This window comes from Alternaria rosae (assembly GCF_020736505.1).
Source record: "Alternaria rosae strain MPI-PUGE-AT-0040 chromosome Unknown BKA58scaffold_12, whole genome shotgun sequence".
NCBI lineage: Eukaryota > Fungi > Ascomycota > Dothideomycetes > Pleosporales > Pleosporaceae > Alternaria > Alternaria rosae.
Window position 1 is genome coordinate 331028 of NW_025763581.1, and position 25095 is coordinate 356122.

Below are 25095 nucleotides of genomic sequence, written 5' to 3' on the forward strand. Positions count from 1 at the left end.
CCGTCATGCATTCGTAAGTTAAGCCCCCGCCTACTCTGCATGCGGTAACGGCTATGATCGACAAACCAGGTAGATGTGCAGCCACGAAAATTATTGATCAGGGGAATTGTGGCGCCTACTTAAACACCTCGGATGGCTAATCCACAAGTGCGCGGGGTCGCGCAGTATACCACCTAAGTTCTAGTCTGTTATCACTGTTCCCCTTCTCTAACTGCATTCGCACAGTCATCCTTTTTGTCTCTTTGAGCCTCGAATTGCTGAAAAGCAAGGCGCGTCATTCCTCCGGTTAATCAATTCAGCATGGAGAGTGCAGATCTGGAACGAACTTATTCCCGAGAACAACAAGGCTTAGGGCCGGGACATGAAGCCATTACCTCACCAGTCGCTCTTGTCCGCAGTTTTACTTCGAAGAGCCAGAGGAGTACGACGAGCCGGCAGAGTTCAAGAAATCGCTGTACGCATGACTTTGTCTTCCCGTGATGTTGGTGTTGTGGTTCACTAACGGGTCAACATAGCCGGTGCTGTGGAAAGCTCGCGTGCCGCACGACTAAGAGAACTTGAGAAAGATGTTGGTACATCTGATGATACGGAGAAGGAGGATGCGATCGAGAAAGTTGCGTCGAGGACACCTTCCACGCTGAGTTCACATGGGAGGTCGAATTCGCCGTCGCCGACGTCGAGTGTTCACGATGAGCACACGAGTGGGAGACGTGTTATCCGCTTTGGAGATGGAGATCCCGAGAATCCTAACAACTGGGGTCGCGTGAGTGGGAGAAAATACGAGCGAGTCCAAGCAAGACTAACGAGCGTTCCAGTGGAAGAAGATCTACGCCCTCTTCGTCGCCATCATGAGCGGTAAGTCACGCTGAACCCATCTCCCTTGACGACCCAGCTAAACGACACAAAGTGATGAACAGCACCATGACGTCCAGCTTAGCAGCCGGAGCCACAGCCCCAATATCCCGCCATTTCAACCAAACCAACGAGTACGCGCTCATTCTCCCTACATCCATGTACCTTGTCGGCTACGCATGCGGTCCTATGCTCTGGGGCCCTCTTTCAGAGTCCTACGGGCGCAAAGGAACCATGGTAATCTCCTTTGCCTTTTTCACAATCTTCTCCATTGCTTCGGCGCTTTCGCCGAACTTCGCGGCGCTCGTCATCTTTAGGTTGTTGGTGGGTGTGGGTGGGAGTTGCGCGATTAGTGTTGTCGGAGGGATATGCGCGGATATCTATCATAATCCTAAGTATCGGGGGAGGAGTATGGCGATTTTTATGGCGAGTAGTTCCCCTCACCTTCCACCCACTGGGACAGTTTTCTAATCAACGTATAACAGGCAGCAACAACATTCGGACCCATCCTTGGACCCCCAATATCTGGCTTCATCAGCGTGGTGTCCTGGAGCTGGGCCTTTTGGATCGGAGTCATACTTGCCGGAGCAACATGGCCGCTCTTCTACTTCTTCGACGAAACATACGGGCCCACGATCCTAAAGCGGCGAGCAAAACGACTACGCAAGGAAACAGGTGATGAGAATATCATCGCGCCGCTTGAACTAGAGAAGACGGATTTGAACCACATCATCACCGTCATCCTGACGCGGCCACTTCGAATGATCTGCTTCGAACCTCTCGTACTATTCACGTGTTTATATCTAAGCTACGCTTGTGAGTCAACCCTTCCCCCAACATCCCTGCACAAAGCCATCTCCTTACTAACCCCACCCCCAAAGACGCCATATTCTACATATTCCTCCAATCCTACCCCATAATTTTCACCGGAATCTACCACTTCAACGCCGGCGAAACAGGCCTCGCCTTCCTCCCCATCGGCGTCGGTGCCCTCATCTCCGCTGGCATCTACTTGTCGTGGGACTGGTATTTAGCCCGCGCCCAACGCCTCAACCGCCCTTGGTCGCGCAATGAAGAGATGCGTCGGCTGCCGCTCGCTTGTATCGCCGGTCCGTTTTTCGTTATCAGCGCGTTCTGGCTGGGCTGGACGAGTAGAGAAGACATCCATTGGATTGTCCCTACGCTTGCGGGGATACTGTTTGGAATGGGGTATCTGTGTCTCTTCATGGCTTTGCTCAACTACTTAGTCGATGCGTACGAAGTTTTTGCCGCGAGTGCCATGGCGGCGGCGAGTTTGTCGCGGTCTTCGTTTGGGGCTGTGCTGCCTTTTGCGGCGAAGCCGATGTATAGGACCATGGGAGTGGCTTGGGCGACTAGTCTGTTGGGGTTCTTCAGTCTGGCGCTATATGTTGTGCCGTTTGTTTTCGTAAGGTGGGGTGGTAGGATGAGGGATCGGAGTCAGTTTTGTCAGTATTTGAGGAGGAAGAAGAGGGAAGAGGAAGAGGAACAGGAGAAGGAGAGGGAGGGGCTGAGGGAGAAGAGGGTTATGGTAAAGCCTAATGAGTTTAAGGGGAAGGAGGATGTGTAGGGTATGATAAGACTCTGTTGCATATCTATGCAAAGCTAAACTCAAAGATCATCCAGCATGTACCCCCTCCTCTTCTCAGGCTGAGCCTTGATGACCCAGCTATGCAGTACAATCTCATGCGACCGCACCCTCTCCCCATTCTGCATACGAAACACCGGGTCCCTCTCAACCACGAATTCTTTGCCTTTCCTAGGCCCAATGCGCGGTGGGAAGAAGTGAAAAGAGAACCAGTACACAATACAGCATGTCAGCATTATCCACAAAGACAATCCTGTCGCGTACCAAGGAATTCTAGGGATAATGTTGTGGACATCGAGGCCTGAGCATTGAAACGGTGGTATCCAGACTGTGACTAAGGGAAAGCCGCCTGCGATCGCATAGATGAGAGCAGCGATGACACTGAGCCAATTTGGCAGAGGCGATTTGAGAGACCATTTCCATGATGAACGTAGGAATGATGTCAATAAGGTTTCGCGCGGGCAAGAGTGAATGTCATGCTGATGACGTTGCCGAAACTATTGATGGTGGTGAAGATGGCAAGGACTACGGATGCGTATTTGTGACCGATGAAGTTGTTAAAGAAAGCCAGAGCTACATCGATAGATGCAAGTTGTTGCTCTTTGCTGACTACGATCATCTGGGTGCGTCAACGTACTCACTGAGGTCGGAAACATACAGATATGGCAAAAGGCTTTTTACGCAAAGAGACTTCCGACCCGACACCAATACAATAGGTCGTCAGAGGATTTATTAAAGTCTTCAGAAGCTGTATCAGGTGCATGGAGTTCTGAGCCACTCAGCGAACGGACTTTCATCTCGGCATCCAGGATCATGAGCAATATCTCCAGCGCTCATTCACACGAGATATCATTTGGCTCTGCGGTCAGGGTAGTGCAAATGACACAACCAGAGTCGCCAGTACTCGTGGTATTCCTCAAGCAACCAGATACAGGGCAGCTACCCTTCCTAGCCATCGGACTCGACGGGCGTACCAAGATTGGGCCAAAAAGCTGCGACTGTCGAAGCACCAAGTCGGCATGTACGGTCAGTGTGTTAGAGCGATCTGGCACGCCGCTGCTAGGGCGTCGTTTCCACGCGACGAAGGTGCTCAACAGTTGGAACTTGGCCGCTGTGGGTGCACACTGGTCATCATCTGACGCAGGCGCGGTACGTGTGCGGGATATGTATTGGCTTCGGCTCGACTTTATGAACGAATTTGAGCGCAAGAAGTTCCATCAGATTGTAGCCGATCTCGTTTGCATCTTCTCTGCGAGGATGAACGACTACCAGAGAGACCTGAGGTCCGTCTGCGGAGCTCACATCATCTCACAACTAGGTTGAACTGTTTCGCGTCGGGTTCTACTCCTTCTGATGTCATGTTCGCATACTTTCAACCTTTAGTCTAATGTTAATAAGGCTACATCGGCTTGGTAACATGCGGCAGCACTCTGCTACAATGTTCATATACGGCCAATGATCCCTCGCAGTTCTCGTACTAGTACCAGCTCAAGAATCTTTTTGGAAGAGCCGACATTTCCGAGTTTTGTCTGTACTGCGCCTATGAGTGTCTCCGATAACACAAGCTCCTGTGCATTGCGGAGAAGACGTAAGCTGCAAGGATCTAGCGAATGCGAAATCAGACTGAGAACCAACACCTGACGCCCGGTGCTAGCGAATGCGGCAAGCTTGGCCTGCGCCACCGAGCCCTCGTACTCGCCAGCACTTCGCCAATACACTTGGCACTGTATAGAAGGGACATTTAACAGTCTACATAAGAACAGCGTGGAAATTGAAGCCTGTAATAAACTAAAGACGAGTGTATCTATCAGTATTGCTTTGACGTAACACCATTCACGTCTACCACAGCTGAGACCGACATTTCTCCATCTTTTGAGAAGCCGCCTTCACAATCCGGCCAGGAACACCAAGCTGAATCTATTGCAGCGGGTACCACTGCAATGGCCAGCAAAAAGAGATGGACAACCCATGCGCGACGATGGAAGTTTCTTCTACTGTTGCTACCAGGGTTCTATACCGCGAGTATGGATCTGACTGTGGTCGCAACAGCCCAGCCATTCATCGCATCTCATTTCCGTAAGTACTCGTTTCAAGCACTACAAGATTACATGCTCACCATTCAGCAGAAGCTTTAAACCAAATAAGCTGGATCGGCACAGCTTTCACGCTCACAGACACTGCATTCGTCCCCTTATTCGGTCAACTAGCAGATGTCTTCGGACGGTACGCAGCTCTGCAGATGGCCGTTATAATTATGACTTTGGGGGGCATCCTCTGCGCAAGCGCACCGATTTGGTCAATATTAGTACTAGGTCGAGCACTCCAAGGCGTGGGTACAGCGGGCATGTCTACGTGCTCCCTCATCATCCTCGCGGACAATGTTTCCTTGAAGGAGCAAGCGTTTAATACCAGTATCTTTCACTTCTTGATTGGCATCGCGTACGCAACAGGGCCTTTGGTATGGCTCTCAGCAGCTGAGTTTATCATTACTAACGAGGTCTGCAGATCGGAGGCTACATGACGAATGTGCATTGGCGATGGGTGTTTGTGCTCTTGTCTGCGTTGAGCGCAACAAGCATCGTCACGATTGCGTTTCTGCGACCTGATCTGAAGAAGGGTAGGTACTCGTTGGCTCATCCGCAGTCGGGTCAGACTTCTCTTAGGTCTTTCCTCGATGGATGCGCATGTATTGATCTGATCGGGGTAGGAACGTTCGTCGTTGGAGTGGCGCTGATCATACTCGCGACCAGTTGGGGTGGCTCAGCTCATGCTTGGGGGTCACCAGCCGTTCTGGTACCGCTTATCACCGGCCCGTTGTTGCTTGTCTTGTTGGTGGTGTACCAACGATATATGGCGCCAGGCCGATCCCTCGCGCAACGTCTTCCGCGAATCATGCCTGTGGTGCCATACCAACTCTTCCATGAGAAGGATGTAACACTTGTCTGTATCATCTCCGCAGCGACAGGTGCAGCTCTTTATGCCTGCTTCTACTTCGCCGGTATCTACTTCACCCTAGTCGAGGGGTTTGATGCTGGGAAAGCCGGGCTCCAACTGTTGTTCTACGTTCCCGGGATCGGTGTTGGCGTCTACACTGCGATTGTCATGTGCAACGTATACCCTCGGCAGACTATCTGGCCCCTACTGATCGGCACAATCGTAGAGACAGGTAGCATTGGAGCACTATCATGGGCTATGAGCGCCCGCCAGAGGACCGCTGTCAACGTGCTCATGGGCGTCGCCGGGTTCGGTACTGGTATTCGCTTCATGCCAGAGAACCTACACCTGACAGGAATGTACCGAGACAAGATCGCCGTCATTCTTGGCCTTTTGAGCTTCGCTGGCCCTTTCGGTGGAACCATAGCTTTGACTGTGATGGGCTCAGTCTTCCAGAACAAGATGTTGGTCTACTTCATCGGCAGCGAAGAGTCATCTAGATTCGACGTTAGCTCACCTACTGCATTGGATGCTATCAACGACCTCTCGTTGGAAGATCTGGAACGCTTCCAATCTGCTGCCGCCAATGCTATCAGCTGGTCGTTCATCTCCATTTTGCCGTTCCTGACCGCCAGCATACTTGCTGCGTTAATGCTCGGCAACGTCTGGATCTGTAAAGACAAGAAAGAGAAGAAGGCGACATCTACCAGCGACTTGGCAGTGAACCCGGACGTAGCGCTGCAAGATCAAACACAGAGTGTGCAGCGAGATGGAAGGCCCGTGGTACTGACTGGAATTTACCTTTACGCAGTATCGCGAGGAACAGTAGCTTCACAGCGACACTTGGGCCCGCTGGAGGTGCAGTTAGATCGTCATGGAGAGAAGACAAACCACCAGGAGAGTGCTTCGCTGTGATGTCATGATATCATTCCATTTATGGTTAGACAGCACCCACGGGCCAAATGCCCCTATCAATACATCGTGACGAAGTGGCTGGACTCCCAGCCATCCGTATTCCCACTGCAGCGTTTCCTCAACAGATATGGAGACCGTCCATTGCATCATGCGTATGCTTCCGCGCTCGTTGCATTCTTCTTCGTCCGCTTGAGTTGACTCAACTTCGTGATCAGCTCCCCGATGGCGGACACCGTCCTACCGCGCATGATGTCGAAGACCGCAATGTCGGCGGCAAACTCCTTGCCAATCCAGTTGCGCAGCTCGACTGCGACAAGGGAATCAACGCCGAACGTGTGGAGGGGTTTGTTTACGTCAATTTCCTCTGGAGGGATGGACAGTGCGCGGGCGAGCTTGCGCGCCAACGCCTCAAGGACCACTGCAACTCGCTGCTCATCGTCCTCGGCAAGATTGAACAGCGCGGCAGCGCTGATGCTACTTTGTGTATTGGAATGGCTTGTGCCACGGGCTTGCGAGAAGGATGCGAAGAGTGGACGCTGCAAAACTTCCGCTGGTTCCAAATTGCGCTCGATCAGATCAACGGGAGTTACTAAACCCATCGCTATCTGGCTCTTGTCTATCGTTAACGGCATCCTGGTGTGCTCTGGGTCACAGTATATGGTCAACAACGCCAGGAACTCGTCTTCCTCAATCTGGCCAAGACTGCCAGACTTTTTGAAATTTTCGTGCAAGCGTTCGGTCTCCGCGACGATGCCGATGGTGCGCATGACACCCAGGTCAATGGATATTGCGCGCTGCTGATGCTGGACTCGATGGCGCGCGAGTGCATCCTGGAAGGTGCAGCCTGCTGCGTAATTCGATTGACCGATGTTGCCAACAACGCCTGCCACCGATGACAACATGATGAAGAAGTCCAAATCGTGCGGGAGGAGGGTATGGAGATTCCATGAAGTGTGAGCTTTGGAGCGGATAGTCTGGACCCACTGAGTGTGGCTCATGTTGTCGAATGTCGCGTCCTAGAAGACTTGGTCAGCGATTCTTTGAGCATAAGAGTTGGGAGACTTACATTTAGCATCATCGTAGCATTTATGCAGCCTCGAACTGGCGGCATGGTCTTCGCGCACACAACGAGAAGTTCCGAGAGCGACTCTGCATTGGATGCGTCACACTTTGGCGTGCAGATGTTGATGCCTCGCTCAGCTAGTTCGCTCACCAATCCAGCAGCTGGCCCAGAAGCAGCACCGGACCTTGAAGGCACGATCAGATTTCGCGCGCCCCTAGAAGTCATCCATTTGAGTATGGATCTTCCGATGCCACCGAGCCCTCCAGCAACTACGTAGCTGACGTTTTCGTCAAATTGCCATGATCGACGGCGGAGGACGCGTTTCTAGACTGGTTAGTCTTGATCGATACTTAAGACCTGACAAACTTACCTGCACCTTTGCAGAAGGATCAATTTGGATAATGATGCGTCCGGTATTCTTCCCGCTCTGGAGATATCTGAACGCGCCCTCAACGTCTGACACCGGGAAAAGGTTCAATGGCCTCGGACAGTGTATGTTGCCTTCTCCGACAAGCTCCATCGTTTTATGCAGCAAGTCTCTGCCCATTTGCTTGCGATTCAAAGCAATGTGACGCAGATCAACCGCGGAGAATGAGACGTTGTTGGCAAAAGCAGCCATTGGGAGTGAAGAATTGGCATTGATGTCAGCTTTGCCAATCTCCACAAACCTACCGTATGGAGCGATGCACTCCCACGAGGCACGCAGTCCTTCTCCCACAAGAGAATTTAGCACGACGTCAACGCCATACCCATTCGTGAGACGCATGATTCCTTTCGCGAAAGTCGTGTTTCTACTGTAGAAGATGTGGTCGGAAGGAATCCCGTACAGGTCGATGAGATGCTGCTTCTTGAAATCGAAGCCCACGGTCACGAATACTTCGGCGCCTATCAGCTTGGCGATTTGGATAGCAAGCTGACCAGTCGAACCAGATGCAGCATGTATCAAGACCTTTTCCCCTTTTTGCAGTCTCGCAACTTCGACAAGGGAGTAATAGGATGTTATGCCACAATTCAGCACTGCGCATGCCTCTTCAAACGATACGGCTTCTGGAATCGAAACGGCAGCCCATTCGTCGGCGCGAGGGTACATTCGCATGCATCCAACCCCGCAAATGCAAACTCGGTCCCCTGGTTGAAAGCGTGTACAGGCGGAGCCAACGCGCGTGACTATACCAGCACAGTCAGAGCCAAAGGTATCTTCTTCCAGTCGACCGAGAGCTTGGAACATATCGCGGAAGTTGAGGCCCCACGCTTTAGCTTCGATCTCAACCTCTCGGTCTCCAAGGGGAGCATGATGTTCCGCGTCTTCTGCGAAATGCAAAGTTTCGAGCGAGCCTCTGCTACCAATCTCGATTTTCAGTGGTGGACCAGGCAGCCAGGGTTCTGTCTGCATATGTGGCTTGACCGACGAATTCAAGTCCATGTTCAGTGCCCTCTCTTCTACGAGACGCCCAGTCAAGATCTGTCCACCGCGCAGCACGTACTCGAGTTCTGGCGACTGTGCCAATGACATTACGTCAAGTACATCCCAGATGGCATCGCATCCGTTTATCCAGTCGTGGACTGTATCCTCAATTGAGAGCGTTATGATACGCTTGTTAGCGAACTCTAGCCGCATAGTCCGAAGAAATCCGTCCTTGAGACTAGCACAGGGATAAGGAGAGCAGTCGGTGTTGTTGGGCATCCTAGCAGAGGAGACCCACAAGAGATTCTCAGTTGCGTACACCCATTCCCGGATGAGCTGGAATGTTTCGTTTGATGTGGACATCAATGTATCCCCACTTACATCAGCGAGAAAGACGACGATATCTTCTTTCGAAACTTCAGCGGCGGCTACCTGTGTGAATAGGCATATTCTTGTCTTTGTGCAGGATGAGAGGGGCTTTTGCTGGAAGAGTCGGGTAGCTAGCCCATAGTGAGACCGTGTAGTATCGTCGACGACGAACAATATTCTGCCTCCCTTCTGTGAGGGTGAAAGGTCATCGACGGCCGTGGAAAAGATTACACTGCATTGATGCGCAGCCGCCTCCTCATAATCTCGAATGACGAAGTCGTTCCCCGCGAATCCGTTCTCCCGCAGTAAGCGATCCCACTCCGGTTCTGTGATCGTAGGTCCGGAGGTACGAAATTTCTCTTCGCTGAGCCACCAGCCAGGCAAGATGCCAAAGGCAAAGTTCATGAGGAAGCAGTCTGGAGCTGTAGTCTCATGGAATATGAGTTTCCCCCCTGGCTTCAATGCACGCCGAAGATTCTGCAGTGTGGCAGAGAGATTCTTTGTGGCGTGGATGACACTGCCGGCGAGAATTACGTCGTACGTACCAGAGTCGAAGCCTTGCTTTGTTACGTCGCTTTCGATATCAAGAATCTTGAAAGCCATGCGATCCTGAATGTGAGAGAATTTCTCGCGCGCCTTTTCGAAGAAGCCAGGAGAGACATCTGTGTAGGTGTAGCTAGAGAATGCTGTACCTCCGGTGCGAAGTTCTATGTCGCGAAGTGTGGAAATGATGTGTTCTGTCATAGCACCTGTTCCAGCACCGACTTCAAGTATTTTTTGTGTTGGGTTTTCGTGCGCTGCTAGGCTGAGGTACGAAATGAACTTGTGGTTGTACACTGGCGCGAACATCGCCTTGTATATGTCTTGAGCGAAAGTCGTGGAGAACAGAAGTTCTAGCGCATTGATGTCACCCTGCACGATGGGAACAATGTGCTCTGCTATCTCGATGAACATTCTCCAGTCTGGTCGTTGCGTACTCAGACGATTGAGTTTCTCATTCAGCTCTTCATCCGCGACTTCGTCTCGTGAAAGTATTGGTACATGCTCAAGGTGTAGCTTGAGCCATGACAGGTATTTCTTCATGTGGGTTGGAGCGGTGGACCAGTTCGTGTCATCCAGCCGACCAAGGTTGCGGTGAACCACCGCGCGAATTGTCTGCTCAAGCCCGAGGATGAAGTCGACGTGCATTGATTCATCATCCGCGACATGATCAGCCTCGCAATACACCTGGAGCTGGTTTGGCTTCAAGAGCGATAGCTGGGGCTTCCAGTCAAAGCCATGCAGTAGCTTTCTTTCCGCTTCGCTCTTCGTTTCAGCGCCGAGCACTGGCGACATCTCTAGACGCGATACATGACAAAGCGGTGAACCGTCATCTGCGAGCGCCGTGAAAGAGCTCTCGATGCCTTTGATCGTCTTCTTGAACCTTGATGTCGTGAGCATTCTGATGCGGTGGGTCTGAGGGTATTGCCACCCAGATGCTGATATCCAAGTATCATAGACTTTGTGAGGAATTATCGTCGGGAGCTTGTCTGACATGCCAGTGGACGGCGCAGTAAAGCAGACTTGGCAGGCTGCATCGAGTACTGCTGGATGCACGACCCCTTCGTAAAGATGTATGGGCGCGCTGACGTCGACGCTGGCAATACCCAGTTCGTGACCATCCCAGTGGAGATTATCTGCCAACGCAAAAGCTTGGCCGTATTTCAGACCTTGGTTATTATGCCATGAATAGAAGTCCGTCTTACTTATAGGAAGCGTGCATTGTTCTTCAGCGGCAACGTAGCTGTCCAGCAATGCCTTAGCGCGAGCTCTGGCTTCAAAACCACAATCTACTTCGGTGGCAGTCTCTTCGTAGTCCACGTGCACTTCAGCTCGGACACACTCGATCCACTCGCTGTCTGATCGAGCGAAAATACGAACTTCTGAACGTGTCGACGTCTTCTCGTAGTCCTGACGAAGCGGGCGTAGTTGTGTCACCACTTCTGTCTTGCCCTTAGGTTCAGAGCTAACGACGATGGGATTCATGAATGTTGCTTCCTTGATATTGTAGCCCGAAATCACTTGGTCGGTCTGGAAGTACTGTTTTGCAGCTTCTAGAGCCATCATGATCATTCCAGTAGCCGGGAAAAGCACCTGATCACCTACGACGTGGTCTGCAAGCCAAGGAGTCTCTTCCAGACTAAGTATCTTTCGCCATCGCGGTTCGGAAGGATTCCAGTCCGTAGCACATATACCGAGAACGCTTCTCGGTGCGCAGTTGCGCATCCGCCAGTCTCGGCTAAGTCTGGTCTCGTGCCAGTACGTCTGTACACGATCGAATGGGTACTCAGGCAAGTCGACCAGGATTTGTATGTCTTTTCTGTTAGGGTCTTGTAGATTCGCCGCAGGAACTGATGGAGCATATCCATATGTGAATAAACATCCGATTGTCTTCAGCGTCGATCTGAAAGAACAGTCGAATTTCGACAACAAAGACATGTACCTAGGTTGCTTCTTGGCCGCGTATTGGCCCAGTGTCTCGTTGGAAGGTCTCTTCAGTGCTGCGTGAGGTCCTATTTCGAGATAATCATATATAGTGTGGTTCCGGTCAAGCTTTGGTGCTGTCAAGGCAAGGTACCGCAGGGTGTCCGCAAACCTGACAGGAGATATAAGGTTATCGACCCAGTAAGTACCTGTGGCCAAGGTATCGGTATCGACTACTGTACCAGTTACAGATGAAACCATGAAGATGGAGCTTTGTTGCTCTCCTCGTTCGAGTAGGCCCATCGACGAGTAGTACTCCGCGGAGATATCATGCATAGCGGGAGAATGGTAAGCTAGGCCTGTTCTCAGTTTCTGCGCGAAAATGCCGTCTTTATCCAGCCGATCTTTCAAGGTGTCGATGTCGGTCTCATCGCCAGATAGTGATACGTTGAAAGGGCTGTTGACGCAAGCAACGTGGATATTTCCCGAGAGAGAAGCCTTGGCCAGGTATGTTGAAACGCCACTTTCGGGGAGATTGACTGACATCATAGCTCCGGGACGAGATAAAGATTCCATAAGCTGATTGGCCAGTCTTCCTCTGTGGTAGGCGACTTTACATGCGGACTCAAGTGATAAAGCACCAATACAGTACGCTGCGGCGATCTCGCCAGAGGAGTGCCCAACCACTGCAAGTGGCGCAATACTAAAGCTTCTTAGTAGTTCCACAAGCGCTATCTGGAGAGCGGTGCAGAGGGACTGGCTGAAACGGGGCTGATTGATGTTGTTCCCGTGCTCCATCTCGTCTAGTCAAGAGTCAGTGTGAACGTCAAAGTAGAGGCAGTTGGTTGTCTTACCAAGTAACGACCACGGTGCGCCTAATGAGCGAAAGATATCCCCGATCCTAACCAAAGTTGACTTGAAGATGGGAAATCTGAGCAGTTCCCAGCCCATTTGAGCGTACTGTGCACCTTGGCCAGTGAATATCCACGCCATGCCGGCCTCTCGAGCTGAACGTATCAGGGTAGATGTAGCAGCGCTGATGGTCGTGGACTTCTCGCTGGGATCAACGACTGCGAATGCCCTCCACGCCATGACATTCCTACGAGAGGACAGAGTATGCGCGAGGCGACGTAGTTTCTCTTCGTGCCCTGATACGCGCTTGTCGAAGTAGTCTGTATACTGCTGTATTACGAGCCGTAATGCAGCTTCATCCCTTGCAGACCAGACGAGTAGCTGGACACCCCTTTCCGGTGCCTTGACACTCTGAGTAGTACTGTCGATTGTCGAGCCATTTATGTGAGCAGTATCAGCAGCCGCCCCGCACCCGCTGGCATGATTGCTACCGTTCGTGCCATTCATGTTTCCATTTGGAATATTGCCGTTCATTTGTGGCTTCTGTAAAGTTGACGGAACCAATGTATTGTGGAAGCTTTGTAGGTTCATGGACTCGAGAGCGTGGTATGCATCGTCCAGTATGACATGTCCGTTGGAACCGCCGAAACCGAAGGAGTTGACTGAGACGCGACGCAACCCATCGCTGGGCCATGGCATGCATGTCGTGGGTACCTTGGGTATGGTTAACAAGAGAATAAATTACACAGCGCGACCATCGACGCACCTCAACATTGTAGATTCTGGCATTGATCTTTGGACTAATCTTCTCGAAGAGTGCACTCGGTGGTATGATACCCTTTTCAAGCATCATGATGCTCTTGAGGATTCCAGCTAGTCCGCTACAGCCTTCAAGATGGCCTATGTTGGATTTGACGGATCCACTGGCTTTTCTTAGCGATAGTTTCATGACGAGGACGACCATGTCGGCTTACACGTATAGGGGCTCTTTCTGTGATCGGCTAGCTCGGAACGTCCGGCCTATTGCCTTCATCTCAGTCGCATCTCCAAGCTGAGTACCAGTTCCTAGCGCAAATGTGAGTATGAGGATGCAAACTTCCATCATCTTGGGTATTTCGAAACTCACCATGAGCTTCGACGTATCGTGTAGACTCAAACCCCAGATTACAGCTCTTGTAGACTTGTCTTATCAGCTGCTCTTGCGATTCCGCGCTGGGCTGCGTGATGCCTGGTGTGCGTCCATCCTGGTTTGAGCCAGTCGCTCGAACTACGGCACGTATGACATCTGAATCTCGAATGGCATCCGAAAGCCTCTTTAGTACCAGCACTACCGCACCTTCTCCACGGGCGTAGCCATTAGCCCGGTGATCGAAGCTGTAGGAGACGCCGTCCGGTGAGAGCATCTGCATGTTCGATAGATAGAGTGAGATTTCGACGCTGAGGAGGACATTCGCTCCAGCAACAAGAGCCTAGCGCGTGTCAGTATTCTTGTAGTGGTACGATCTCTTAGGGTAGCGTTACCATTGAGCTCTGGCCGCTACGAAGCGATTGACAAGCCAAATCCATCGCAATCATACTTGTCGAGCATGCTGTGTTCAGTTGGATGCTAGGACCCTTGAAGTCAAAGTACCAACTGAGCCTGTTGGCTAAGATAGAAGGCGAGATACCAGTGGCGGTATTGGTCGGTGCTTCGTCGGGGTCTCTCGCCAAGATTCTGCTGTAGTCGTCGGACATAGAAGCAGCGAACACTGACGTCTGTGACCCCGCAAGGGTTTCTGGTGGTATTCCAGCTGCAACAGATTAGACTCTGCCGAAAGTACCGGTGATACAAAGACAGAAAAGTCCTTACCGTTCTCCAATGCCTTGTATGAGGTCTCCAGTAACCATCTCTGCTGAGGGTCCATTGATGCGGCCTCTTTCGAGGTTATGGAGAAGAAGGCTGCGTCGAAGGCGGCAGGATCGTCTTTGACGAAGTGGGCATTTTTCGAGTATACCTGTCAATCTCCATCAGTACCAGCCCATCTCTCGATGTTCCATAGTTGTAGCTTACCGTATTATCTAGCGCCATGTTGGTGCTAAGAAATGCATCGATGTTGCCTCGGGACTTAGGCCATGGACGACTGAGAGTTCTGCCTCTTTCGAGATTCTCCCAGAAGCTATAGTCTTCATCTTCACGCTCCGGTAGCTTGTATGACAGCCCGACGATGGCGATCGGCTCCATGGCTTTGAGACTTCGGCGTAAGTTCACGGTGTTCAGTTAATGTTCAAGCGCGGTGCTGATTATAGTTGCACGAAGGCATATTAAAAGAGAAAGCGCATGAAGATGCCCATGCTATTTCGAGCTTTCCAAGGTATGATGGTATCGACATATGCTGGGGCGTGCCGTGATTGGCCGTTGCTACCGACAAGATGGCTATTGGTGGTGAGCCACTACAGCCTCTGGCCCCCAAGGCAGACCTACAGGAAGCGTCAAAACCCTTGGAAGTTGTAACCCTGGAAGGATCGATGCGCGTGCAAGGGTGGCTGCATGCGAGTAGTTTTCCAAAAGCGATCGAATGTCAGCCTTTAATATCGCCCGCTGCCACCCACGTACGCTCAATCTGCCGAAGCCAGTCAGCTTGATAAAGCGCCGGCAAGGCAGTCGTCCACTGTGCTGGAATCATTTTTCCTTTACTCTACCGCGTTTCCCGTTAATCCAATCTGCTTACAAAGGCAAAATCGCACTCGCATACCTTAATCGCTTCATATCATGGACCCAGCTGCGCTCGCACAATCCTCGCCAGAAGAGCAGGCTACATTCCTAGCCGCGCTTTTGGAGGGTCCAGCTCTAGAGCCACCCCCGGGTACGACTCCAAACTTCGACAACCCAGGCGGAAGCCATGCCATTGGCTACGGTATTGTCTTGCTCGGAAGCATTGTCGCTGCACTTGCCGTTCTACTTCGGTTGTGGTCGAGAGCGCTCTTGAAGACATTTCGCATCGAGGATGCGCTCCTGATATCGGCTCTGGTAAACAGTTTAGTATCTAGAAGGCGAACCAAACTAAACAGGCTGCACAGGGTCTCTATGCTGGGCACTCATATGTCTTGTACGAACTCGCGATATTCCCAGGCTTTGAAGTTCATCAGTGGAACATCCAGCTACAAAACCTGTTTCCCATTCTTTACGTGAGTGCGATAGCGATCGAAACATGAACCTTCACTGATCTGTGACAGCATGTTCATCTGGGCTCAATCTTTTACGGCTTGGTCATCATGCTCCTGAAGGTAGCCATCTTGCTCGACTGGCTCAAGATCTTTGTGCCTCGTGGCCAGCGCAACGCCGTGTTCTGGATTTCACATGTCATGATCTGGGCGAACATTCTCTTTTATGGGGTCGGCACCTTGGTCGAGATCTTCCAGTGCAGTCCACGCACCAAGATATGGAACCCTTTGGTAGAAGGCAAATGCCCTATCGATATGAGAAGCCACAACATGGCTGCGGGGATCGTCAACCTTATCTCCGATCTGGTCATCCTCGGGTTGCCACAGAGGGTGATCTGGCAGCTGCACATGTCGCGCGCCAGCAAGATCGGTATATCGCTCCTCTTCGGTATCGGAACATTTGCCTGTGCGAGCGCAGCGGTGCGCCTATATTACATTTACAGGCTGTTGCACACATCGGACCAGCTGTACATAGTATCCATAGCGGGTCTTTGGGGTGTAGGCGAGATGGCGGCTGGATTCCTCATCATAGGCTTCCCATCGCTTCCCAAAGTCGTCAAGGCCCTGCCGTTCTCGGATTCTGTCGTCTCGCTCTTGCGACAGATAACGCGACCGGGTTCAAGCGGTCAGGGCGAAGGTCAGGCCGAGACGCGTCGCGGTTTACCGTCGTGGCACAAGGCCTCACTACCGAAGAAGCGTCGCGACCAGTTCGAGGTGAGCGAGTTGAGCGAGTACGATCTTCCCGATGCGGACAGGACTCACCTGGGCGATAGACGTTAGGGTGTATGGCTCGCATCGCGGGTTGGTGGGATCGCGATGCTCTTGCTTTCATCACAATAGAAACATGCCCTGCTTGTCACCGGCAGAATTTCGGCGTACGCGTCCCAGCCACTCATGTTCCGCTGACGTGAGCTCGCGAATCACATGACGAACACCAAGTATGCTCGTCATGAAGATCCACCCCCAATACTCTCTTCAATGCTTGATACCTTGCCGACTCCTGCACACTTCGATACATAGCTTGCATGTAAGTAACCCTATCGATATCATGTTGCATGCCGAGCCTAGGCACCCTTTTGACCGGCTTCTGCCTAAGATCGCCACAGCCGCGTCGAGACGTCGGTTGCTGCAAGGGTAGTTATAGCCCACAGATAGTGCCACCAGATCCAGGATCTCATTCGCCTACATTCAGCCTCGCTGGAGCGTCCTCCTCTTCCTGCCTGTCTCAATGCTATAGTCAGATCGATCCGATGGCTGTGTCGCACGGGCTATGCACTCATCCGGGGGCAGCTCGTACATATAACGACCATCTTGAACGTGCAGTGCATCCTTCTCGGTTATATTTGTTACACTACTTCTTTACGAACACTCTAACAGAATGGGCGAGGCATATGACCCAAGGACCATCTTCAGCCCCAGCCGAGAGTTGGCAGCCCGCATCGGGAATCAGAAGCCTCGACAAAAGATAACCCCATCGTCCTCATTCTATCGCAACCTGGAAGACGCACTAGAAATTAAGAAGAAGTCGCACACATTTTATTCTATCCAACAGAATCTATGGGAAGCGGCCGAGTCCACAGTCGACTTCATCTCCAACGACATTCTCTCGTTTGGGACTAGCGGTATCCTGAAGACAGAATACTTGAAAGAGCTTTCCCGATATGACCAACACAACCCTGGGGCCCCAGGATCGCGACTCGCCGAGGGAAACTACGCCTATATAGAAGAAACCGAGCAGTACATCGCCAAGTTTCATGGCGCTGAAACGGCATTACTGCTGGCTTCTGGGTTCGAAGCAAACGTGGCCATATGGACGTCAATACCGCGACCAGGCGACGTGATCCTATATGACACCTTGGTACATGCCAGTACCCATGAAGGAATTGACCAGAGCCTGGTAGGAGAACGAGAGAGTTTCGCGCACAATGACATCGAGGACTTTCGCCGCATCCTAACATGGATCATAGAGTCCAATCCGTTGATCCAAAGGGGCGCAAGATCAGTCTTAGTAGCTGTCGAGTCTGTCTATAGTATGGACGGTGATGTGTGTCCGTTGCAAGAGCTTGTCAATGCCGCGAAGGAACTGGCTCCTTCCGGAAGTGTCCAATTTGTGGTCGACGAAGCCCATAGCAATGGCATATATGGGCCTCAAGGCAAGGGTCTTGTGTGCGCTCTTGGTCTGGAAAAAGAAGTGGCTGTAGTGATGCATTCATACGGCAAGGCATTGTCGTCAAGAGGCGGTATGTACCTCAAGGTCTACATGAAGGCCATGTATACTCACTCGTGAAACAGCTGCAATCCTTGGAAACGAGACAATCAAATCTACGCTGCTAAACTTCGCGAGAACTATCATATTCACGACTGCGCCTTCATTCGCATCTGTAGCACTTATCCGGACAGGATACAGGCTGTTGGAGTCGGAAGTTGGAAGACAGGTAATCATTCACTTCATGTCAATGTCCATGGCGATCGTTCTCTGACACGGTACAAGGCCCAAGCACAGGTCCACCATCTAGTAGATCTCTTCTTACAGTCAATCATATCGCACCCCCTCTGGGAAAGCGCAGAGCAGACCGGGCTACTCGCCATCCCCCTACTAAAAGACTGGGAAGGATCACCAACGGCGACATCCCACATCATCACTATCCGCACCCGGCAGCCGTACACATACTGGCTGTATTTCCACCTACTACTAGACGGATACTGTGTCTTCCCTGTCGAGCACCCTGTCGTCGCCAAAGGCGAAAGTCGCTTAAAGGTTACATTCCACGCCGGCAACACGGAAGAACAAGTCAGCGGGATGGTAACATCGGTTTTCGCGTGGATCCAGGAAATGATGGAGATCGAGGGAAGCAAGGATGATGCGCAGCGAAATGACGTTTCGGAAGCTGCCCACAAGGTCTATACTTGGATGGCGCATGAGAGGCTGACTGGGTTTGGTATGCCTGCTTCGATGGTGAGTTACTGAATACATCTTTAATTGGTGTTAAGATTATTACCCGGATCATTCAACTCGCTTCGTCTCGAGTCCGCCTTAGTAGTGTAGAGATTATGCACAATGCGACAGGGGTGGACTAGCCTGGTCAACGGGGCGTAAAGCGCATGTTACAAACGGAGCCAACCGCGTTATCCCTCATATCAAATTCATAAAGTACCAAGATGGCGGTCCCCGAGCCGTGTAGATCTTCCTCCATGTATATGTTGTAGGTAACACGAAATATGCACGTAAGCCGTTGAGGCTTGGCGAGAAGGAATGGGGGCGAAGTCAGATTATAGTTGCAGAAAGGCTGGCGGCAATTCCTTCAGCCTTCACATGCAAGCGCTTCGGGCCGGCGGATCCTGGGCGCTCATACGTGCATGTGGAATTCTTCCGTCGAGGCTTTTTGGAGATCAGGATATGCCAAGGTTGTGTACCCAGGTAGTATCGTTGTGTCGCGTCTACATCCCAGTTCCTGCAAGCACTGTACAGCATCCAGGGAATGAAAATACCAGAGTCTTGGTCTGATATAGTGTCATTTCATAAGATGATACACCAGTGCGAGAGAAAGATGACCACATGTGCAGTAAGATAGCTTTGTTAGGAACAAAATGAGGCCGCTATCGTTGGTCACCCTATCCTTACGTGAAACTTTTGCATGCTTGTTGTTGTTCAAGCGTTGGATATGCGCAATGATCAAGTCTCACCGTGCTCAGATAGAGTGAGACAACCCAGGCTTTGACCTTGACAGCCTCCAATCTGCCGTATTTCCGACCTTACAAGTGATCATGCAATAGAAGCAGGGCATTCTCACAAAGCCTCATCATCGTATTACCCATTGTCTGGTGTTTGATATAGCCTATTGTCTACAGGTGCAATACATTTATCACGCGGGCCGTGCACCTTCGCGACGCAGCGCCGCTGCCTAAACAGTTACCGTGCCACAAACGCGCAGAATAGTACCCTTACACGGGCCACAGATGAAGTGGCGGCGTCGTGTCTGGCTCGCCTTCGCTCCCATCAATTCTCCGGAAACCACCACTCTTTTACATTGCCGTCCGTTTCACAACACGCAAGAATGGCGCCTAAAGGTGATCTAAGTGGGAAGGTACGGTGCTACCTGTCTTACCCATGTATGCACGCTGACACGTGAAGACGGTGTTTGTGATCGGCGGATCGAAGGGACTAGGGAAGGAGATGTCGAAGGTTATGGCTTCTCAAGGTACGTCATTGGTGTGTCTAGAGTGTGAGTTATTGTTGTTAAACAGCAACGTATAGGTGCTCATGTGACTATCTTTGCGCGCGGGCAGACGCAGCTCGACGAGACCAAAGATGAAATTCTTGCAAGCAGAAGAGACGAAAGCCAGCAGGTCGCGGCAGTTGCTGCGGACCTTGGCACACCTTCAAGAGTGAGTAGGCGTCTGGTTCAACCACTATAAGAAGAAGGCAAGTCCCAACTAGCATTCTAACGATAATACTAGGCGTATTCCCTTTTCGCATCACAGCCAACAATTCCGGATATCGTGTACTGTGTTGCTGGCGGTACACCGTCGGAGTGCGGGTACTTGCTCGATCTTCAGCCTGAGGTATTCGAACGCTGTATGAACAACAACTACTATTCAAGCCTATATCCAGCGCAGGCGGCAATGAAGCTGTGGACTCAGGATGACGAAGACTCTGCGGTGCCATCAAGCCCAAAGTTGAGGAAAATTGTGTTCGTGAATAGTTCCGCATCGCTTGTTCCGGCACCTGGCTACCTAGCATACTCCGGTAAGTGGTTATGCATCGTCATAGAATGGTACAAGTCTTGAAGCCAGAATACTGACTGATCTTGTGTGTCCATCAAGCCGCCAAAGCTGCTCAACGCTCACTTGCAGACACCCTACGCATGGAAGTCATGAGGTACTCAGGCCCAAAGAGCACATACGCTGTACAATGTATCTTTGCGCACAACTTCATCACGCCAACGTTTCTGCAAGAGCAAAAGACTAAACCCGAACTTACCAAGCGCATTGAAGGCACGTCCGGCGAGCTTCACGAGTTGGAGAAGCAATTTCCTTACGCTGCAAAGATTGCGCCCGAGATTGTGGCAAATGTCGCGAGCGGCGACTATGCTGTATGTGATGGGAGATTCGATCCTCAGCTATTGTGGGCGAATGCTATGGGTGCGAGTCCGCGGCGCGGATGGGGGATCGTGGACACGCTGATGGCCATGTTCATGCTTCTCGCGTGGCCATTCGTGAGGCGCGATATGGAGAAGAAGTGTTGGGGTGATGCGTTGGGTGAAAAGTAGGACGAAAATACGAAATGTTGCTGGTTTTTCTACAGTACGATTGCTGTGTAAAGCTTCGTTCAATGCTGTTGTTGTTCATTGTCTCTGAATTGTCGAGTACGCCTTGGCCTTTGGCTTCCAAGGTTTCGAACCGGACCCGTGCCACGCTGATCGCGGACCCGCCTAAGGGTCAGCACGTTGGAGTGCGTGAAATCGGCGGCCAAACATCCACGACCACGGCCCCCGATCGCATCGCTCTTGACAGCTGTCCTTACACCCCATTCAAGGGGAAAAATGAACACCCTGGAGCCTACATTGACGCTACGCCTCCATATCTGCTCATCTTTGGTCTAATGTAGCTTCAGGCCTGTTCATCTTTTCTTTGTATGAGGTGTTTAGCCCAATATAAGGAGCTTCGGGGCCGATTCAAATACGAATTTCGAAATCTCAAAGCTGAGGATTCTTGACGTAGATACTCTGCCGCGCCTCATGCAGGCCCATCATCAATTTCCTCGTCTAGCATCTCGATGCGAACTTCTGGTCTCGCTGATGAGTACACGCACAGTGGTCTGCAAAGGTGGTTGCTTTACCGCCACCCGGAGCCTTATCCGATGGTTTAAGCTTCAGGGGTCATTCCTCGCGGTGGGCAGGCACGAGGGCACAGTCACAGTTGAGCAATCACTTCTTTTCTGAGTCTTCGCGGTCATTGCAAGTTTTCTCGATATTTTTCCCAATCCTTCGTTCTGTCTCGGCCCAGCAAACCGTTGTCTATTCCAGTCTTGACTACGCTCTTCTGATCCGTACCATCTAGATATCGACGATGGCAATGGCCCTCACGTCAATCGAATATCAACCCGAATCCTTCTCACTGCTCAGACGTTGCGCCGCCAATTTAGCCCCAGCGACTCGCGGTTTTATCAACCACTCCGCGAGAGCAAACCTGAAGTTGATGCAAAAACCCTCCAGCCCGAACACTGAGGTCTGTACGAGCTGAAATAGACACAGTAGTAGTAGTAGCACGGCGAACACCAAGCGCGAAGCAAAGATTTCGACGAGGCTAACTTCGCAAGTCCTTCAACACATGACGAATGGTCATTCACGAAAGTCTGTGCCTCAGTATCACATTTTGTAGCAAAGTCCTACCTCAACGTCATCTGAAGATTCCGTTGTCACGATAAGCTTACATGTCTTCGAACCCTTGCACTTCACAGTCAAGACCTGTGCCACAGCGGTACATCCATGCTCTGGAGGGGCTACCTCTTCACTACGAAAGCTGGGGGCTGTAAGGTTTGCAGAAATCCAGCATCTGGCAAGATGTATAAGAGGAGGCGTGTTTTCGCAGGAGAGTCTTCCAAGTTCCAATCAAGATTTCCTTCACATTTCAACCTTGGAGATCTCTCTATTCTCTGACCAACTCTGTTTCGCTTCAAAGCCTGTGTCAATCTGACACTTTCTTTCAGCCATGTCTTCAGGCAAACTTGTGCTTCTTCCAACAATCCTCTTCCTAGTCATTCAAGCTAATGCCCAAACCAACTTGACGCAGCAAATGTGCGCGGCACTCGTCTTTTTGGTTACGAAGGTTGCGACTCGCCGGCCAAGGATGCCATCAACGCGGCATACAATGACTTCTACAAGCTGTCTCATCTGGACGGCTTGTACGCCAACTTCGACTGGAAAGGTCAAGCAGCGAGGGAGTTTTGGGGCTCTGAAGTCAGTCCAAAAGCTCCCCTGAACGACGAGAGGAAAGGAGAGATTTGACGTATGTGTATTTGTGATCGGCTTGAATCTTGGTAGACGCTGATCAGACGCTTCCAGAGATATATGACGCAGCAAGCTCAATATGGTTCTCGAAGTGGCAGAGGCCACCATGGAGCCCGGGGTGGCCATGCCGCAATCTGTGGATCCACGTGAGATGTAGCGGTGGTGACAATACAGGCGATCCGGGTAATACGTGCGGTGACCGCAAAGACGCTCCCGTGAACAATCCGCAATATCGGCCGCTGCCAAAAGATGGCGCGCCGAAGGAGGAACTCATCATGCAAGCTTGCTCGGATCAGTATGATGGAGGTTGGTTCGGTGGCTACGGTCAGATCACCTTTTGCAACAGGTTCTTTAACGACCTTCGGACTTTGGACGAAGCAACTCGGTACGCAAAACGATATGATGAACGGCAGGAGAATCTGGAGAGTTGGGACAATCGAGCGAGGTGCTTCTTTCACGAGATAACGCATCTTGGATACTTTGTTAGTAAGTAGACCTCAGTACGGACCGCGAAAGACAGTGCCCTAACATTCCTTTCTCTCACAGACTCGGGAGGATCCGACAAATCCCCCAATGTCGAAGATCTGCGCATAATGTTCGGTCCGAAGACCAAGCAACGCAACGAACTTACCTATGGGCCGTATTATGCGAAAATTTCGCGTAACTACAGGGCCGACGGCTGGTACCCCGGCCAAAACGCGGACACCTATGCTTGGTACGCCATGGCTATGTGGGCTCAGAAAAAGATTGGACATTATCCTGTGAACCCAAAGGCCAAGGGCATCAAGCCCTTCGCAGCTTCTTGACGAGGCGACGGCTCCTCTCTCAACGACCCCGCGGTCGCCGCCGACTCTTCCGACGACTCGGAAGACATTGAGGAGGACTACCAGCTCTTGGAAGGTTTCACGACCCCAAACTGCGGCTCCAGGATGAGTGCCGTGGAGGAACCTCTTCCAGTTCTGAACGTCAGTTGCGTGGATGCGGCGAGCGCCGTCCCGGCAGACGTTTTCAGTTCCGCAACGAATCAGATCTATTCAACGTTCTGTCGCGGTACAGTCAATAATGGCAAGCAACTCGAGTGGATGGCTGACGTCTTTGACAATCTCACCGGGCTGTCTCCGAGTCAACATTCACGGGTCAAACGATTCACACATTTGGCGAGAGCCGATGGGCCGGAGCCGTATACCAATTGGCAATTTAAGCTCCATTGGGTGCCAGACAAAGATTCGTTTGACGCAGCCCAGTGCTACTTGGACTGCGAAACTGCCTTTCAGACACTTGCCGCAACGCCGCAACGCTCTCAGAAGGGAGACGAGAAGAACTTGATGTCACTTTCGGGACAAATCGGTGTTGGCTGCGGGATGTACGGATACACTGTCAAAGGCATAGCTATCTCGTAGGGGGCGAGATCATGTGCCTGTCGGAACGAAAGTGTAGCAAGGAAAGGCGTTTGTCGGCTCTCGAGGAGGGGGCGGGAGAGGAGGCTGAGACTGGGGGGTTATTCATGCACTTTTGAACATAACTTACGTATCTTGTACATCAAGCAGAGCCTTCAGAGGCCTTTCCATTCGCTGACACGACTATCAAACATGCGCTCCTGCACACTCATGACTGTTCCAGAGCACTCCAGAGGGCTCCAGAGCAGACGAACCAGGCAGAGCTTTACTGCCAAGATTCTGACTCTCTCCATCGTTTGGCCACGTTTGTTGAAGTTCGCCAACTTCGCCTCGATGGGTTCCCCAGCTGCCAATGAAAGCTTTGCCCTCGTAATCCTCCACTCCTTTCCACCGCTTCCCTCCAAGTTTGCTGTCCATCAGCACTGCAGCCTTCTCGTCCATTGTCACACATAGGAACAATCTTGACACATCGCGTGGAGCGACCTCGTCCATGCGTCCACCAGGGTACATCATGGTCGGCCACTCAGCTACGACCAGTCCGCCCGAACTAGGCCATGCGACACCAACCCACGCGTTTTCCCTCGCCGTCGGCTCAGGCTGAGCAGCCATTTCCTCCTCATCTTGCAAGTGGTCGGGTTCAACGAAGAGGGCGTGTCTAGCGGGAGAGTCCCACCACTTCCCGCCGAGCGATAGTAAGCGCTGAGCAAAGTCGTCTTCCTCTTGTCGAGTGGCGTGATGCTTCTTCGGTGGATTGAGACGGTCGAGGCCGAGATAGTCGAAATCTGCAGGACAGGGCCTCTCGAGTACGATCACACCTCCGCGTGATGGCCAAGCGAAGATGGTGATTTCTTCGTAGAAGTCGACACGTTTCCTGAGATCTTTGACGCTATTGTAGATGGTTCGCGGACCGCACAAGTGCCTTTGACGTTACACCGGATTTGTGAAATGCACTCTATCAGATGGGGGTGGTGGCGTGGGACGGAATAGACTGAGCAGGCTATCCATGATGAGGCCAAAATGTGTGTCGA

General features: G+C 51.6%; 9 protein-coding genes across 9 annotated transcripts; 7 read left to right on the top strand and 2 right to left on the bottom strand.

Moving 5' to 3' along the window:
* The first annotated feature begins 212 nt into the window (after positions 1-212).
* On the top strand, positions 213-2509 carry BKA58DRAFT_57543 (major facilitator superfamily domain-containing protein). The gene is made up of 6 exons (XM_046175559.1): positions 213-454; positions 516-763; positions 816-855; positions 908-1278; positions 1338-1668; positions 1734-2509. The coding sequence occupies exons 1-6, from the start codon at positions 301-303 to the stop codon at positions 2438-2440; spliced, it is 1851 nt and encodes a 616-aa protein (XP_046020521.1). The 5' UTR covers positions 213-300; the 3' UTR covers positions 2441-2509.
* A 1581-nt stretch (positions 2510-4090) lies between these two features.
* BKA58DRAFT_449841 (major facilitator superfamily domain-containing protein) lies at positions 4091-6418 on the top strand. Its single transcript, XM_046174326.1, has 4 exons — positions 4091-4534; positions 4585-4916; positions 4964-5075; positions 5166-6418. Exons 1-4 carry the CDS (start codon positions 4399-4401, stop codon positions 6305-6307), a joined length of 1722 nt encoding a protein of 573 aa, XP_046020522.1. The 5' UTR covers positions 4091-4398; the 3' UTR covers positions 6308-6418.
* Positions 6381-14823, bottom strand: BKA58DRAFT_57584 (polyketide synthase PksD). The gene is made up of 10 exons (XM_046175560.1): positions 14510-14823; positions 14309-14453; positions 13981-14249; positions 13586-13928; positions 13434-13524; positions 13226-13382; positions 12462-13173; positions 7741-12410; positions 7374-7694; positions 6381-7323 (listed from the first exon to the last, which is right to left on the bottom strand). The coding sequence occupies exons 1-10, from the start codon at positions 14678-14680 to the stop codon at positions 6454-6456; spliced, it is 7749 nt and encodes a 2582-aa protein (XP_046020523.1). The 5' UTR covers positions 14681-14823; the 3' UTR covers positions 6381-6453.
* Positions 14824-15208: 385 nt separating this feature from the next.
* BKA58DRAFT_444482 (uncharacterized protein) lies at positions 15209-16440 on the top strand (the record flags this gene model as incomplete). Its single annotated transcript, XM_046174071.1, has 3 exons — positions 15209-15466; positions 15517-15624; positions 15673-16440. 3 exons carry the CDS (start codon positions 15209-15211, stop codon positions 16438-16440), a joined length of 1134 nt encoding a protein of 377 aa, XP_046020524.1.
* A 498-nt stretch (positions 16441-16938) lies between these two features.
* BKA58DRAFT_57622 (putative aminotransferase) lies at positions 16939-18771 on the top strand. Its single transcript, XM_046175561.1, has 3 exons — positions 16939-17900; positions 17953-18095; positions 18152-18771. Exons 1-3 carry the CDS (start codon positions 17039-17041, stop codon positions 18626-18628), a joined length of 1482 nt encoding a protein of 493 aa, XP_046020525.1. The 5' UTR covers positions 16939-17038; the 3' UTR covers positions 18629-18771.
* A 769-nt stretch (positions 18772-19540) lies between these two features.
* Positions 19541-20930, top strand: BKA58DRAFT_369716 (short chain dehydrogenase/ reductase; the record flags this gene model as incomplete). The annotated part of the gene is made up of 5 exons (XM_046168970.1): positions 19541-19745; positions 19793-19859; positions 19916-20046; positions 20119-20407; positions 20485-20930. Exons 1-5 carry the CDS (start codon positions 19716-19718, stop codon positions 20928-20930), a joined length of 963 nt encoding a protein of 320 aa, XP_046020526.1. The 5' UTR covers positions 19541-19715.
* A 2015-nt stretch (positions 20931-22945) lies between these two features.
* On the top strand, positions 22946-23476 carry BKA58DRAFT_444485 (uncharacterized protein; the record flags this gene model as incomplete). The annotated part of the gene is made up of 2 exons (XM_046174072.1): positions 22946-23156; positions 23217-23476. The coding sequence occupies 2 exons, from the start codon at positions 22946-22948 to the stop codon at positions 23474-23476; spliced, it is 471 nt and encodes a 156-aa protein (XP_046020527.1).
* BKA58DRAFT_393989 (uncharacterized protein) lies at positions 23296-24163 on the top strand. The gene has a single exon (XM_046171148.1). The coding sequence runs from the start codon at positions 23600-23602 to the stop codon at positions 24068-24070; it is 471 nt and encodes a 156-aa protein (XP_046020528.1). The 5' UTR covers positions 23296-23599; the 3' UTR covers positions 24071-24163.
* BKA58DRAFT_449884 (uncharacterized protein) lies at positions 24162-25072 on the bottom strand (the record flags this gene model as incomplete). Its single annotated transcript, XM_046174327.1, has 2 exons — positions 24162-24953; positions 24999-25072. The coding sequence occupies 2 exons, from the start codon at positions 25070-25072 to the stop codon at positions 24254-24256; spliced, it is 774 nt and encodes a 257-aa protein (XP_046020529.1). The 3' UTR covers positions 24162-24253.
* Between the last annotated feature and the right edge of the window lie 23 nt (positions 25073-25095).

What these genes read in the sequence shown, in the direction of transcription:
- BKA58DRAFT_57543 (XM_046175559.1), top strand. Translation starts at nt 301, where the DNA reads ATGGAGAGTGCAGATCTGGAACGAACTTATTCCCGAGAACAACAAGGC. An exon ending in ATCCTAACAACTGGGGTCGC is followed by an intron (nt 764 to 815) that starts GTGAGTGGGAGA and finishes CGAGCGTTCCAG; the next exon opens with TGGAAGAAGATCTACGCCCT. An exon ending in GGAGTATGGCGATTTTTATG is followed by an intron (nt 1,279 to 1,337) that starts GCGAGTAGTTCC and finishes AACGTATAACAG; the next exon opens with GCAGCAACAACATTCGGACC.
- BKA58DRAFT_449841 (XM_046174326.1), top strand. Translation starts at nt 4,399, where the DNA reads ATGGCCAGCAAAAAGAGATGGACAACCCATGCGCGACGATGGAAGTTT. An exon ending in CGTACGCAACAGGGCCTTTG is followed by an intron (nt 4,917 to 4,963) that starts GTATGGCTCTCA and finishes CGAGGTCTGCAG; the next exon opens with ATCGGAGGCTACATGACGAA. An exon ending in GCGACCTGATCTGAAGAAGG is followed by an intron (nt 5,076 to 5,165) that starts GTAGGTACTCGT and finishes TGATCGGGGTAG; the next exon opens with GAACGTTCGTCGTTGGAGTG.
- BKA58DRAFT_57584 (XM_046175560.1), bottom strand. Translation starts at nt 14,680, where the DNA reads ATGGAGCCGATCGCCATCGTCGGGCTGTCATACAAGCTACCGGAGCGT. An exon ending in GTAGCGGCCAGAGCTCAATG is followed by an intron (nt 13,929 to 13,980) that starts GTAACGCTACCC and finishes GACACGCGCTAG; the next exon opens with GCTCTTGTTGCTGGAGCGAA. An exon ending in ATGCTACGATGATGCTAAAT is followed by an intron (nt 7,324 to 7,373) that starts GTAAGTCTCCCA and finishes CAAGTCTTCTAG; the next exon opens with GACGCGACATTCGACAACAT.
- BKA58DRAFT_57622 (XM_046175561.1), top strand. Translation starts at nt 17,039, where the DNA reads ATGGGCGAGGCATATGACCCAAGGACCATCTTCAGCCCCAGCCGAGAG. An exon ending in GGCATTGTCGTCAAGAGGCG is followed by an intron (nt 17,901 to 17,952) that starts GTATGTACCTCA and finishes CTCGTGAAACAG; the next exon opens with CTGCAATCCTTGGAAACGAG. An exon ending in AGTCGGAAGTTGGAAGACAG is followed by an intron (nt 18,096 to 18,151) that starts GTAATCATTCAC and finishes ACACGGTACAAG; the next exon opens with GCCCAAGCACAGGTCCACCA.
- BKA58DRAFT_393989 (XM_046171148.1), top strand. Translation starts at nt 23,600, where the DNA reads ATGAGTGCCGTGGAGGAACCTCTTCCAGTTCTGAACGTCAGTTGCGTG.